The 15,744-nt window shown below is 39.8% G+C and overlaps 2 protein-coding genes across 3 annotated transcripts; one reads left to right on the forward strand and one right to left on the reverse strand.

The window, feature by feature from the left end:
* Positions 1 to 3,937: 3,937 nt before the first annotated feature.
* On the reverse strand, positions 3,938 to 9,105 carry UVR8 (Regulator of chromosome condensation (RCC1) family protein). Of its 2 annotated transcripts, none has more exons than XM_086607671.1 (12): positions 8,782 to 9,105; positions 8,497 to 8,683; positions 8,193 to 8,339; positions 7,920 to 8,001; positions 7,364 to 7,519; positions 6,220 to 6,393; positions 5,985 to 6,056; positions 5,692 to 5,763; positions 5,447 to 5,565; positions 4,764 to 4,849; positions 4,603 to 4,655; positions 3,938 to 4,283 (listed from the first exon to the last, which is right to left on the reverse strand). In XM_086607671.1, exons 1-12 carry the CDS (start codon positions 8,870 to 8,872, stop codon positions 4,179 to 4,181), a joined length of 1,344 nt encoding a protein of 447 aa, XP_086463797.1. In that variant the 5' UTR covers positions 8,873 to 9,105; the 3' UTR covers positions 3,938 to 4,178. The 2 variants fall into 2 exon arrangements, with proteins under 2 accessions (XP_086463797.1, XP_086463798.1); XM_086607672.1 differs by having other exon boundaries at positions 3,938 to 4,338; positions 8,782 to 9,015.
* Positions 9,106 to 12,135: 3,030 nt separating this feature from the next.
* Positions 12,136 to 13,218, forward strand: LOC147502819 (uncharacterized). Its single transcript, XM_086604619.1, has one exon. It carries the CDS (start codon positions 12,136 to 12,138, stop codon positions 13,216 to 13,218), a length of 1,083 nt encoding a protein of 360 aa, XP_086460745.1.
* The last annotated feature ends 2,526 nt before the right edge of the window (positions 13,219 to 15,744 follow it).

Here is a 15,744-nt window from a genome sequence, read left to right on the forward strand (position 1 = left end):
GTACATACTTAATTTGTAACGAAAAAAAAAGGCAAATATGTAAAAATCTAATTGAAGATGCAACAATGGGCTAATTGCAATTATGATCATAACTGCTTGGAGATCTTTTTTCTAAAAAAAATAGGAAAAACACTTTCAAAAAATATAGTAATAAGATAAATTAAACAAATACTGTTACTCGGTCTGCTACTCTGTTAGAACTAATTCAGGTGAAGCCATTTATTGACTGCCTTTGACTTTGAACAATAATGAGGTAATTTGAGCTCTACTATGATAAGCAAAAGAGCCTGGCTTGTGTTGGAGACCTATTAACGAGAATAGTAGCTCCTAAATCTAAGGAGCTAAACTAAGTGTATACAATTTGTCCGACCAAGCATGTAAACCCGCTAAACTACATTATGCACTCCTCAATCCTGCCACCATCCTTCTTGACATACATAACTAGGGCCATGACTATCAGCTTCTCCAAATCTCACACATTCATCTTCAACCTCACCATCCTCACTATATTCATAACATTCCAAATTTGTGCAGCTCAAATTCTTGAAGACGGAGCTAATTCATACAAGAAGCCAGAGAGGGTAGCACACCATCTTACTTCAAGTTTTTTTGTGAAAGATCCTTTGACACCCTCCGGTCCAAGCAGTGAAGAGCATGATCCTGTAAAATGTCGTTTGACATACCAAGGCCCTAGCCATAGAGAGGAAGGCAATAAAGTCTCCCCAAATTTTTTTGTGAAAGATCCTTTGACACCCTCCGGTTCAAGCAGTGGTGAGCATGATCATGTAAAAAGTCGTTTGACGTACCAAGGCCCTAGCCATAGAGGGGAAGGCAATAAAGTCCCCCCAAGTTTTTTTGAGAAAGATCCTTTGACACTTTCCGGTCCAAGCAGTGAAGAGCATGATCATGTAAAACGTCGTTTGACATACCAAGGCCCTAGCCATAGAGGGGAAGGCAATAAAATCCTCCCAAGTTTTTTTGTGAAAGATCTTTTGACACCCTCCGGTCCAAGCAGTGGAGAACATGATCATGTAAAACGTCGTTTGACATACTAAGGCCCTAGCCATAGAGGGGAAGGCAATAAAGTACCCTCAAGTTTTTTTGTGAAAGATCTTTTGACACCCTCTGGTCCAAACAGTGGAAAGCATGATCATGTAAAACGTTGTTTGACATACCAAGGCCCTAGCCATAGAGGGAAGCTAAGGCAATAAAGTCCCCCCAAGTTTTTTTGTGAAAGATCCTTTGACACCCTCCGGTCCAAGCAGTGGAGAACATGATCATGTAAAACGTCGTTCGACATACCAAGGCCCTAGCCATAGAGGAGAAGGCGATAAAGTTCCCCCAAGTTTTTTTGTGAAAGATCTTTTGACACCCTCTGGTCCAAGCACTAGAGAGCATAATCATGTAAAACGCCGTTTGACATACCAAGGCCCTAGCCATAGAGGGGAAGGCGATAAAGTTCCCTCAAGTCTTTTTTGAAAGATCATTTGATACCCTCCCGTCCAAGCAGTGGAGATCATATAAAGCGTCGTTTGACATACGAAGACCCTAACTATATAGGGGAAATTTTTTAGTCTAAGCATTGGGAAGGATGACTCACATTTCTATAATCTAAGAGCCTACAATTTTTTTTTTTTCGATAAAGATAGTTATTATCTTATAAAAGAGTGTAACTTTTATATGCACTAACAAAATGCACGTGCTCTGCACATGATAACCACTATTGATGTGCATGAACAATATATAGAGTCAAAGCAAGTATATTAATTCCTTCATCCTTGACGTCTAACAATTTATTGTACATTAGCATCGGCACATTATACTTAAGCATATAATGTTTTGCCAACAAAACAAAGTAGCCCTCAAACTCACAATCAAAATCTGATTATTATGGATAGAGCATACTCTATTTTATATATTGCTAATTATCAATGAAGAAAATTAGGTTACAGAGGACTCTATTTTACGTACTATTCGATAATTCCGGCTCACTAATGATTAGCAATCTTATCACATTTGACAGCCCAATTAAACAGTCCATACATAGTCTAAAGAGCCCCTTGTAGGAGTTTCTGCCAAATATATAACTGCATAGTACAAAGGTGTGTAAAGCTCATGAAATAAAATGAAATCTCTACGATAATCTTAACTAACATTATCTAAAACACCTTTGTAATCAATACTTCCGATCCATAAGTGCATACCGACACTCGTGATTAACGTGAACAATTACAGGGCAGATTCAGCACTATTCCCAAATTTTAATTGAAAAAAAATCCATGAAAACATACTAATCAATAAACAAAAATAGATAACCCAAACTTATATTTGCCAGTTTCTTCCAACTTCATTTCTAATTGTATGTCACGTGGCTTTGACACCTGAATTCATTTACACCATATTATATGCCTTTCACTTACCTACATTGTCGTATCTTTGGTAGTCTTGCAAAAAAATAACACCATCAAAACCCTTGATCCCTATATACAGAATAATATTTACTTTGGAAAACTCATATGCCGTTGAGTAGCTACTGACATGTAAACGGAAGATGTTGAGTTGCAAATACAATTGGTGAAACACTTTTATAAAAATGCTCATAGTATTGAGAACAAAACAAATATGTAAAGAACGATTAACAAATATATGAATAATCAAAGCTAAAAACTAATTTGCTGACTTTGAAACCCAACGAATGTAGATCTCAAGATATAAAAGAAAATGGCATACAATGAATGGTTCCCACAATCACTTTGGTCAACTAATAAAGATAACAGACAACAAAAGTCTTCATCAATTACTTGAGCTTTGAAATCAAAGCAATAGTTTAAACAAATTCAATGGTTCTAAACCCACGAGTATAATATTTTTAAAATGACTTTACATAAGCAGTTGCACCAGTGCATGGGGACATGCCATAGATGTCCCAGAGAGCATATTACCTATTATCTCCAAAGATACCTGTAGTTGAAAGTGTTTGTGATCATACTGAAATAAGGGTATGCAAATACCAGGATGCTGAACCAAATAAGTCTGTCATCTAGTTCAATTTGTTGTGCTAAATATCCGAAACAATATATACCATTTAAAATTGTGTTGAACAAAATGTCGTAGTCCACCAAGGTAGTCATAACTCCATTAGTACGTGTTGCAAGCACGAAAACAAAAATAGAAATGAAGAGAATAAAATAGAGTTTGAGAAGTGATTCAAACCCAATGTCTTATATGCTATTCAAAGGATGATATGTTCATAAGTGCGTTCAAAACAACAAATGAGCGCCATTTGCGATTGGATTAATTTCGTTTCATTTCAATTCTTCCTAGTTCCTGCTAACTTACTAAGCAAAGGTTGAGGATTCAAGCGTGGGCATCATTGCATGTTATATTATTTGAACCATTCACCTAGGTGTTTGATCACGAGAAAGATGAAAAATACTAAAAGTTGTGCATATTATTCAATATATTCAACAACCTTGCCGTCTTCTTCAAAAGGATACGATTTTCCAACTCTATTGTAGGCGTTTTATCAGATGTCTCAGTGGCCGAATTAAACCCTCAAATACTTTCAAAGTCAAGCTGTGCTATGAGGCCTATGACCGATCTTATATTTACGTCAGGTAGGACTTACCAACCAAGGACACAGGCATACCTAAGTTGGTGATAAATGACTAGTCTGTTTCTGTTCGACAGGGATGGTGCGGCTATTTCTCAGTATTCAGTAAATGCAAGTTGAAATAGCTCATGAAACTGTGGACGGATAGGTGTTTTGAGCGAAACCGAATATATTACTGTGTTTGCTTAGAAGGTTTTTCAGGAAAAAAAGTTCATCCATAAAAAATTAACCAGGAAGGAACAAATCCTGGTTAGCTTCTGCCTATCACATCCATTCATAAGATCGAGCTGAATTCATTTAAAGGACAATAAAATACGCAGCTCGGACCAGAATCAGAAATTCCAACCTTTGCCATAGAACTTTTTTTTTTGATAAAAAAGCATAGGTTTGAAAATTGAATCCATTTAGAGGCATAACAGCAAGCATACAAGTCCAAAAGGTTACATGGATTTACAATGGCTGATATACTGCAAACTCTCAACCTGTTAGTGCTGCATTTCATCCACAACTAAGAGAAGAGTGGAGATGTCAAATGGGAGCTGATATCTTCAAGAGCTCTAGGCATCTAGACGCGAATCCGCTTGACATCATTCTCTGGGACACTTAAATCATTGCCCTTACCTTTAACTGGAACACTTGTTTGCCCAGGAACCAGTGTCTGCCCTTCGAGCTGCACACAGAATTCGAGTTCATATTATTTCCTTTGTTCAGTTTGCATAAGCTCGCTGCCAAAAGCCAAATCCAAACCAGTTTTTGTTATCACTAATCACAGCCCACCGACTTTGCCAACACAATACGCTGGCACATTCTTACCTATTTAGTTATTAGTCCAAGTTCTGGTTAGACGACTACTAGTCTATTTTATATCTCAGTAAAACTACAGCGATCACGAAAACGTGGCAAGATTGTGACATGAAGTTCCAGTTACTGAAAAGGCTTTCGACTCTTTTACAATTGAATATTTGAAGTCCCTGGATATATGAACTTACAGTTTCATTGGGAACGATAGCGTATCTCTCTGCTGGTGAAATCCACATCTTATCTGTTCAAAGAATAGAATTAGTAAATGTAAGTCTGACAATAAAAACCTTGAGAAATCTGAAATCTCCATCATGTCTTAATAAAACCTTATCCTAAAGTAAGAATATACCTGATAAAGATTGCACTTTCGATGATTCTATCTGTTGGCAACCAGATCCATCCACGCTCAATGCGTCTATCATTCCCGGAATGTTTCTACAGTTCCAAAAGTAAAATAAAATTGTATGGTATTGGACTATTGGTTTGAGCTTCTTAATGTTCTTACATTAAACAGAACTTCAGACTCAATAAACGGTTATTAAGGATCTCAGTATCAGTCAGGTAGACTGGTCGCATGTTACAACGATAAGAGCTGAACAAAACTTAGGTATGCTGTCCAATTCATATGATTGCAAGAATTAAGCCTTCTAATATCAATCTCTTGTAATTACTTGATGTGAGTAGGTTATTGGAATTTCATGGTAGCAATGCATGAAAGCAAAAGAAGTATAGTGTGGAACTTCTCCACTGTAAACGAAAGAAGTTTGAAAGAGAACTCGGAAAAACATGACCACTTGCATAATGCACTAAATTACTATCGCATTTCAGTCCATGCTTTCTAGACACTGTTTTTCGCAACAAGGGAGTTGAGAAAATAGGTAGAAATCTATTCACAGAGCAGCTGTCGTAATTTTGTTTTGTTCCCAAGGTACAATGATAACTGGTACAACACACATCAAAGTACATGTGCATCTACACTTCCAAAATAATCAGAATCTATTTTAAAATAGGCTGGGTTGAAAATGAAATTACCGGTCGATGGAACTTCCATCACCAAGCTGGCCATTTGTACCCCTACCCCAAGAAAATATGTTCTTCCTTTCTGTAGCAGCAAGTGTGTGTCTCCATCCACAAGAGATCTGCACTATTCTCTGCAAGTGGACCAAATGTTTTTAACAAAACACATCCTTATGCAAAAGAGTAACTAAGACTAGAAAGATTCTTCTCTCAATTATGCAATTGAAACTGTCCTAGAAAATCCAGGGTAAAGGGTATGCCTGCTCATGTGGAAATTTGACCTGCACTGGAGAGCAGTGATCAACGTTATCACCAGCACCAACCTGTCCAAACTGTTATGAAAAAAGGGATAAAAATTACAAGCATGAAATGGCCAGAGCTAGATTTAATTTGAGCAAGCTGGTGTAACATAAAGAAATCAAATCTAGCTCCAATTTGATTATACAAAAAACTAAAACCTTTGATAAGCAGTCCACGTATCAGCTGACTTTTGACAAAATTTTTGGTTATAGCAGTACAAGGAAGGAATATAAAAGAATTAAGTGAAACTAACCTTGTTCCAACCCCATCCATATAGTTTCCCATCAGATGTGACTGCCATAGTATGTCTCCAACCACCTGACACCTGAAACATTTGGTTAAACAAGTTGGTTAAAACTCTTTTATTTCTAGTGTCCACGTCATCATTTTGATCCTGTGAATCTACAATATTCTTGGAAGTGAAAAAGGTTTGAGCAAAAGCGATAAGTTAAAACTTAAAAGAATAGAGGAAGAGTAGAAGAGCTGACCTCAGATATGAAATCATGGCGCAGGGCTTCCAACTGATGAGGAATGAGGTGGTCTTCAAAGTCCCCATGTCCTAACTGGCCATATTTGCTCCATCCGTAAGTGTATATAACCCCTGAAGAGGAAACACATATTGTATGTCTCCATCCACATGCAACAAGAACCATCTTCTGTCCCTGATATTGAAAAAAAAAAAAGTTGGTACAGTTAGCAATAGAACAAAAGCAAGATGTAGGGATCCACATGCACAATAGCGAATGTAGATACACTGCTCAGATATTGCACTTTCGCAGTATCTTATTTGATGTTAAAGCTTTTTGCAACTTTAAGGATTACTCTCACGAGGAAACATGAGGACATTGTTTTTCTACAACATTCTAAAGTGGTAGTTCTCTCCATTAGATTACATTTTAAATGGGCTATATAGGCTTCTAGCTTCCCCTGTTTGTAATATACACAGTAACTAAAAAACTTTATTTTAAGTCTCTTTTTAAAAACCGGCTTGAGAAGCATTCAGATTAAAAAGACCATACTCTAGGAAAGATGCTTTCCATGACATCTGCTAGTTCTTCACAAGTAATTTGATGAGGTTTAGATGAGCGGCCTACACTTTGACCAAATTGACCACGGGATTTGGTTTCAAGGGTACCAACACTAGTATGAATCACAGAGACAGCATGCAAATGTAAACTCGGCTAAGTTGATACAAACATGTACTGAGTACTTACTGATAAAAGTGCCAAATGAATCAGACATCCAACAGAGTATTTACCATTGATATAATTACAGGCCCTCAGAGAAATGCATAAACAAGGACAGAAACTAGAATTCGTGAATGAATATGAATTCTTAACATATCCTTTCATCAGTATGTGCCTAACACTTGTGTGTGTACTTATCTTTTTTTTAAACCAATAAACAAAACCCCTGCATCCTTCAACATTCAAAGGCAATTCACAGTTTCAAAAACCTTACCCGCTTTATCTGTGTAAAACATAATATATCATAAAAAAGGTGAAAGAATCTACATAAACAGGCCATACAAAAAACAAGTTCCTATCACACGTAAACAATCAAACGACATACTATTATCTAACTTACAAAGAACAAAAGGATGAGTGAAATGATGTAATTTGGTGAACATACATTGATCGGAGAAACTTCCTCAGGAACTAGACGATCATTTCTGTCACCTAAACCAAGATTCCCATATCGACCCCAGCCCCAACCATAGAGCTTTCCATCTTCTGTAACTGCAGCAGTGTGTTCAGCACCAGCTGCAATCATTTTGACGGATATTCCCTACAAAAGCGTCGTCAGATTAGATATGACATACAACTACCCTGTAGAAGTGGCCAGTGGCTACTATCATCAATTTTAGATGGAGATGTTATTTTATGTACGTGCATTTCATCCTTGGTTCGTACAAAACAGATGAGTATTATAATTACATAAGGTGATATATGCTTGGTTAGTCATACTACTAAAATGACTCGTGGTTGATATCATTACAACTAATATATGCTTGGTTAGTCATACAACTAAGTTGATATGGTAACATAAGGTGAACGTGAACCTCATGGTAAAATGACTCTGCAAGACCCCCTGCACAACCATTCATTTCTAAGAGTTGCAAAAAACCATTTGCATAACCATAAACTGGAAACAAAGCAAATTGAGGGAACAAAATTTGGATAAGCACCTGGAAGGCTTGGATCTTTTGTGGCACAAGTGAGTCCTCCGTAGAGCCAAGACCAAGTTGTCCATTTTGATTTCTCCCCCAACTTCAAAATAACGTAGGAGGTCATCAGTCCATTTGGACAACAGTCAAAGTTCAGGGGATCAGTAAAACCACCTAGACAAGCAAAGATTTGATGCTGAACCACGTCCATGTTAACACTATCTGACTATGTTTATTTAAAGTGACGTTGGAGCAGCTCAATCTTGCTAAAAGTGAAATAAATAGAGTGCTAACCTCTGAACCTCGCCTTCCATAGTCACTGCCAGACAATGACTATCTCCACAAGCAATCTGCCTAATCCTTATACCTTGTAATGCTTTAACGGGTTGAGGAGTAAATACATCGCTAGAGTTTCCATGGCCCAATCTTCCAAAATCACCCCTACAAACATAAACGTTTAACAAGTTCTTAAGACTTCGTAACAAATAAAAAAAAAAAGCAAGATCAATCTGGTTTAAAATGTAAGAAAGCTAGTACACACAAGCCCAATGCCATAGTTGATATTTGTCAATTTGTATAGAACTATATAGGAACTTACCATCCCCAACTGTAAACTTGCAACAAAGATTCGGAATGTGCAGTTGTATGATCAGCTCCGCAAGTAACAGATACTATATCAAGGTTATCCAATGCAGTCATCTGTGTAGGAAGTAGCCGGTCCTCCGCATCTCCATGACCTAATTGTCCATCCTCTCCTCTTCCCCAAGAACAAACAACATTCCCACCTACATAATTAGTAAAAACCAAAATCAATATACGATGAGTGACACAAACTTGAATGGAAAATAAAGATAAAATGCAAAAGAGGTGAAAGAAAACTTACTGAGTAAAGCAACTGAGTGACTAGCACCAGCAGAGATGAAAACAACTTGCCTACTCGGTTTATTCACTTCACTACTTCCTTCTTCCGCCATCTTCCCTTCCTCTTCTTCTTCTTCCAAGTTGAAAGTTGAAAGAAAGTGAGTTGTTTCTGATCGTGTGAAAGTGAAAATGAGGTGCAAGATATTTATTTATAAGAGAGAACAAGCAGGGGCAAGGGCATGTGCTTAAAAACCAATGGACTTTTGTTAGTGTGACTAATATTTACAGTGATGGATGACGAGACGATTGAGTTTGAACTTTTGGAGAGATATATTTTGTGGTGGAGAAATGACAAGTAACGTAATGTTACGGCGCCAAATTTAATATTCATATGTTGCTTTCTATCTAACAACAAATCCACCCACATGGGCCTATGTCCCTACCGAACCACGTGGTTTTCACGCTCAATCTTCACTATTTTTCTTGTTGCTAGTTTGCTACTGTTTTATAGGCTTTAATAATTGGAAGTATATACTAAGGGGCGACAACTATGGATCTGGGTGAAGATTGAATGGGTTTCATGACAACCGACAGTGCATTAGATGATCAGAGTAGGTGTAGATATTGAATGACTTTGGTATGTAAGAATTGAGGGTCGTCATGCTATGCCGTATGCGCCAGTGTCACATGACCACATCAACTGTTAATAATTGTACGACAATACTATGAGGGAAAGTTTTTTTTTTTTTTTTTTTTTTTTTTTTTTAAGATAGTTATTATTAGGGATAGATTTATTAAAACCGACAACTGTGAATTATTTTATTCACTGTTTTTGGTAACACAAACGTTAAACTCCATCTAGTGTTCTTCTGAGTATGCGTAGGACTTGTAGCTCCATCAAACGTTAAACTCGTTATTTTGTATATTTTTATTTTGGCAGTTTAATTAGTCACTCATTAAACTGCCAACCCAATTTTTTTTTTTTTTGGGTTGCCCACCCAATTTGATGAGTGACTAATTAAACTGTCAAAATAAAAATATACAAAATAACGAAAATAATGAGTTTAACTGTTGATGGAGCTACAAGTCCTACACATATTCAGAAGAACACTAAACGGAGTTTTGTACTTTTGTGTTACCAAAAACAGTGAATAAAATAATTCATAATTGTCGGTTTTAATAAATCTATCCCTAATAATAATTATCTTTAAAAAAAAAAATACCTTTCTCTCATATATATATATATATGACTGGCTACCTTGACAGCTCCAATTGACAGCCCACCACATACACTAGATTATAGTCCATCTAACGTCCAGATCTTGATCTCATTTAACAAAAGAATTAGACAAGGTAACTTAGTTATTTGACTTTCTATTCTAAAAAAAAACTCACGAACAAACGACCCAACTCTTCTTCCCATTCCACCCAACAAAACCGATCTTTCCCAACAAATCCCAGCTCTTCTCCTTCCACCCAACAAATCTCAGCTCTTCTCTATCCACCCAACAAAATCAATCTCTCCCAGCAAATCCCAGCTGAGAGTTTGATGAACTCTCTCTCCCTCTACATAAAATCTTCGACTGCTCTCCTCACCTAAAGAAAACAATTCAAGTTTGAAGCTTTTTACTTTTTTGGTGAGTTATTTCTATTTTGTTTTAATGTATCAAATGTTAGGAAGAAACCCACCCACCCACCTTTCACGTTTTTAATTTTTTCTAGTGTTTGTGCATGGTTAGTTTACTAGGCGCATGCCCACATTTAATTAATGTCTAATTTTTTTAAGAGTTAAAATTAGAAATTTAATATGGGAGTCGCTAGATATTTATTTCGTTATGGTTCTGCATTAATTCCGTTTGATATATTTTCCTCGCTTTTTGAATTTTCTAGAAATGGAAGGGAATGTTGGAGCTGTTGACGGGTCTTCTTCTCATTGTACTGATTCCCAAAGTAAAGATGTCGAGATATTAGTTGCTCCGCACTTAGGTATGAAGTTTAATAGTGTTGATGAAGCAAAAACTTACTATAGAGAGTTTGGTAAACAAGAAGGATTTGAGATTCGTGTTCTGTATAGGACCTATTGATGACATGTGGAGTCAGAGGCAAAAAAGGGTCGTACGCAGTATTGTGAAGAGAGAGCCTGTTGCAGCAGATCAAGTCCGCGGAAACATAACTGCCGAGAATTGTCGAGAACTGCTGAGAACTGCCATATAGGGAGTGGGACAGGTGGAGAGCTAAGAGGCGAGGGATGGAGTGGAGATGAACGAACCTGATGAGAGGAGGAGTTGGAGAAAAGGGAGAGTATAAAAAGAGGAGAAGAGGAGGAGAGAAGAGGTCGAGAAAAAAGGAGATAGATTGTAATTTTTTGAGTATACATTTTTGGCGCCGTCTGTGGGGAGAGCGAGATAAAATGGCCACCATAACAAAAAAGGGAGTAGGAAGACCTAGAAAAGAAGTTATTCGAGAGGTAGTAGAGGAAGAAATGAGTGAAGAAAAAGAGGTGGGGGGAGAGGAAGACATATCTGATGTGGCGGCGGGGCCACCCACCGGACTTATCTGAAGAAGAAATAGTCGGTTAAAAGCGAGAGCGAGGAGTTGAGAAAGGAAAGAGACACCACACAAGATGACATGGAACATGGGGATCGTCCGGGCGATGAGGACGGAAGGGAGAATGAGGTATACCAGGTCTCGGGGAGTAGATCTGATGAGGGGTATCCGCTTGGCTGGAAGTGGGTACAGCCATGATCGAGAAAGATAGAGAAGCTAACCGTCGCGGTTGAAAAAAGTGAACCAAAGTGCGCTCAAAAGGAAAGTTGCTAACCTCAACAAGAATCCATTTGGCGGATTCGATCTGGAATTCAGAGGTCCCTAAAGAGATTCATCAACCAAGATTCGAAAGGTATGGCCGGGAAAAGGCGAATCCAACCGATCATTTGCATCATTTTAGACAACAGATGCCATTGTGGCGGGAAAATAAGTATATGATGGATTGCTTGCGCATGATGTTCCCCGCAAGCGCCAAAGAAGGGCCAGGTTGGTATTACCGCTTATCTTCGCGAGCATCGGTAGGTTTGAAGAACTAGAAGCGTGCCTTCGTGGACCATTTCATCCACCAAAAAGCGGAGGGTAGTAGATATATCGCGGCATTGTTCAACATCAAAGCGAGAGGTCGGTGAGTCATTAAAGGGAGTTTAAATGCGGATTCAAAGAAGAGACCCTGAGGGTGGAGAATCTGGAGGAGCATACCGCGGTCATTGCATTTCAACACGGCTTGAAACAGAGGACTAGGGTTCACGAATCAGTGTCCAAAATCAAAATCACCACTCTGCACGCTCTGTACCCAAAGGTAGAAAAATATATTCGGTACGAAGATATAATGCAAAGAAATGCGAGGGAACAAAAGAGATCGGGGAAGGCAGTGCAGGCAGTGAATAAAGATGATAGAAGAGATAGGGGAAAGAGAGAAGAGAGAGAAGGGGGATCCAACAGAGGGGAAAGGCGTGGACCCGATAGATCGGAAGATCGGAACAGGAGAGATATTCGTGAAAGAAAGCTGTACCGGGAGATAGAACAAACACCTCTTAATAAGCCATTAGTGGAAATCTTGCCCCTTATCAAGGGGTTGCAGCATTATGAAGGACCGCGGAATACACCTGGAGAGATTGAGGGGAAACCTTTTTGTGCCTATCATCAGGTTAGAAACCACGCCACTAACGAATGTTATGCTTTGAAGTGGCTGGTGGAAAGAATGATTGAGAAGGGGATGCTTAGAGAGTATGTCGCAGAGGTTTGTCACGCGGAGAGAGGACAGGCCCCTGCTAGGATCTTGGGAACAATAAATGTCATTTACAGTGGAGAGACACTCGGGAGGAATGCCCACCGTGACAAGATGAGAAGGACAGCGAGCTTACAACAGGTAAATGAGGTGGCAAGCATGACGCGGTTAGTTTCAGGAACCGCGATTGCCGAAGGGAACATAACATTCACTCCAAAAGATTTGGAGTCAGTGATTTCGCCGCATGAAGATGCGTTGGTGATTACCATAGCAATGGGTAATTATCTAGTGAAGCGAGTGTTGATAGACTGCGGAAGTTCAGTAGACATGTTGTTTATAGGGGCCATGGAAGAGATGAATATAGATAGGGATCAGTTGAGGGTTTCTCAGACTAATTTGTATGGCTTCAATGGAAGCATGACAAAGCCTATGGGGGAGATAACATTGCCGATGAAGCCAGGTCCGGCGGCGGTATTCACCAGGTTTATGGTGGTGGATACTGGGTCCCAATACAATGCCATTCTAGGGAGAAGATGGATTCATGAAATGAAGGCTATTCCGTCGACCTATTACCAGGTCCGCCGCTTCCCCGAAGGGGTGTCTGAAAATAAAGGGGGATCAGGTCGCGGCTCAGAATATACACCAAGTGACGGTGAAAAGTATGGTTCGTGGGATAGGGGGTGAAAAACTGACGAATGATAAGGGAGGAACGTAGCAATTACGGAGGCGGAACTCAATTTGAAAAGGATCACGAGTCTCATCGATGCCAAAACTCGGATGAGATTGAGATCGTGAACACAGGGGTGGGAGAGGAAGAGAAGTTTACTTCGGTTGGATCGGACTTGCCAAAGGAGGGAAATTCAAACCGACACAATTATTAGCGAGAGAATCTTGACATATTTGCATGGGCGATTGAAGATATCACGGGAATAGATCCAGAGTTCGCTTGCCATCACTTACATATGAAGGAGGGTGCGAAGCCTGTAAGACAGAAGATGAGAAGCGTGAGACCCAAATACGCGGAAGGGATTTGCGAAGAAGTTATACGGCTTAGGGAGGCGGGTATAATCAAAGACGTAGGATGTACGGAGTGGCTGTCCAACGTGGTCGCGGTTCCAAAAAAGAACGGCAAGGTTCGAATGTGTGTTGACTTTACAGACGTAAATAAAGAGTGCCCTAAAGACTGTTATCTTATGCCGCGAGTGGATGAGTTAGTAGATAGAACCGCGGGTTTCAGGGTATTCTCTTTCATGGATGCTTCCATGGGATATAACCAGGTCGCTATGTTTGGCCCAGATCAAGAAAAGACTACATTCGTGGTGGAAGGAGGTACGTATTGTTATACAAGAATGCCTTTTGGGTTGAAGAATGCGGGGGCTACATTTCAGCGGTTGGGGGAAAAAATGTTCGAAGACAAGATTAGGAAGGGCATGGAAATATATATTGATGATATGGTGGAGAAAAGCATGTCGGAAGAGGAACATTTGAAGGGTCTCCAAGAAACCTTTCACATACTGCGGAAGCATAGTATGAAGCTGAACCCAGAGAAATGCATATTCGGGGTATCTTCGGGGAAGTTCTTGGGTTATATAGTCACGTATCGTGGAATAGAGGCCAATCCCGAGCAGATCAGATCCCTAGTGGAGATGACGTCCCCTCAGAACGTAAAAGAAGTGCAACGGTTGGCAGGAAGAGTCACTGCATTGAACAGATTTATATCTAAATCATTGGACAAATGCAGACCGTTGTATCGCTTGTTGAGAAAAATGCCAGATTTTCGATGGACCACTGAGTGTGAGGAAGCCTTTCAGGAGTTGAAGGTGTATTTAGGGAAAGCCCCTCTGCTATCGCGGCCAGAGGAAGGAGAGATATTATATCTATATTTGGGGTTTTGAGTAGTGCGATAAGCTCACCCTTGTGCGTATTGTAGAGAAGATAGAAAGCCGGTGTATTTTGAGTAAAACCATGCTAGCCGAGGCACGATCTGATAGAGAATTGAAAAGTATGCCTTAGCGTTGATTTTCTCTGCATTAAAATTGAAACCCTATTTCGAGGCACACTCAGTGGTAGTGATAACAAATATGCCTCTCAAGCAAGCGTTGAAGGCAGAAAAGTCAGGGAGAATGCTGAAATGGGCGGTGATGATTAGTTGTTACGAAATCCAATATCAGGTTAGAACAGCGGAAAAAGCGCAAGCCATGGCGGAATTCCTAGCAGAATTTCCAGCCGAGGATCCCACTTGGGGAGAGGAAATGGTCATGGATCAGGAGGAAGAATCTAGACGTGATCCTTGGGATACGCGCAATAGATGGAGAGTATTCGCGGACGGATCAGCTACAGACACCGGTAATGGGATTGGCGTGGTTTTGGTGACTCCTGACAACACAAGGTTGGAGTTATCAATGAAACTAGGATTCGCGGCTTCCAATAATGAGTCTGAATATGAAGCAGTGATAGCAGGTTTGAATTTGGTACATGATCTGGGAGTAAGCGAGCTATCGGTGTTCTCTGACTCTAACTTGGTTATTTGTCAGATGAATGGGGGGTTTGTGGTGCGTTGTCCAAGGATGGCACGATATTTAGAAGTTCTGCGACAGAAAGCCAGCAAGTTCAAAAGGATTCAGTTTGCTCATTTGGGCCGCGGTGAAAACAGACATGCTGACGCGTTAGCATTTGTGGCATGGGTGCTTCCGTGAACGAGGGTCGTTCTATTGAAGTCGAGTTTTGAAAGCGGGCCTAGTACGCCGGAACCGGAGGTGTGTGTCTCGCCATTGAAAAGGAGATAGGATGGATGACGCCCATTAAAACTTTTCTTATGGGAGTAGAGATAGAAAATACCAAGGAGAGACGAAAGATGGAGCAGGTCAGTCAAAGATATGTTTTGTTAGATGGGGATTTGTACAAAAAGAGTTTCAGCGGACCATTACTGAGATGCATAGGGCCACAGCAGGTGCAAGAAGTGTTGGCCGAGGTACATGAAGGGGATTGTGGAAGTCACTCAGCGGGTCGAACCACGACCCATAGATTGATATCGCAGGGATATTTTTGGCCTCATATGAAGAAGGATGCAACAGAGTATGCAACAACTTGTGAGAAGTGCCAAAGGTATGCGCAACTAATCCATTCCCGCCAGAGCCACTTGCGTAATAATGTTTTAGTCCGTGGCCATTAAGCCATGTGGGGCACTGGATATAGTGGGGCCTTTGCCCA

The sequence above is a fragment of the Coptis chinensis genome, chromosome 4, assembly GCF_015680905.1.
Source record: "Coptis chinensis isolate HL-2020 chromosome 4, ASM1568090v1, whole genome shotgun sequence".
NCBI lineage: Eukaryota > Viridiplantae > Streptophyta > Magnoliopsida > Ranunculales > Ranunculaceae > Coptis > Coptis chinensis.

What these genes read in the sequence shown, in the direction of transcription:
- UVR8 (XM_086607671.1), bottom strand. Translation starts at nt 8,872, where the DNA reads ATGGCGGAAGAAGGAAGTAGTGAAGTGAATAAACCGAGTAGGCAAGTT. An exon ending in ATGGAAGGCGAGGTTCAGAG is followed by an intron (nt 8,002 to 8,192) that starts GTTAGCACTCTA and finishes GTTATTTTGAAG; the next exon opens with TTGGGGGAGAAATCAAAATG. An exon ending in AGGAAGTTTCTCCGATCAAT is followed by an intron (nt 6,394 to 7,363) that starts GTATGTTCACCA and finishes TTTCAATATCAG; the next exon opens with GGACAGAAGATGGTTCTTGT.
- LOC147502819 (XM_086604619.1), top strand. Translation starts at nt 12,136, where the DNA reads ATGCAAAGAAATGCGAGGGAACAAAAGAGATCGGGGAAGGCAGTGCAG.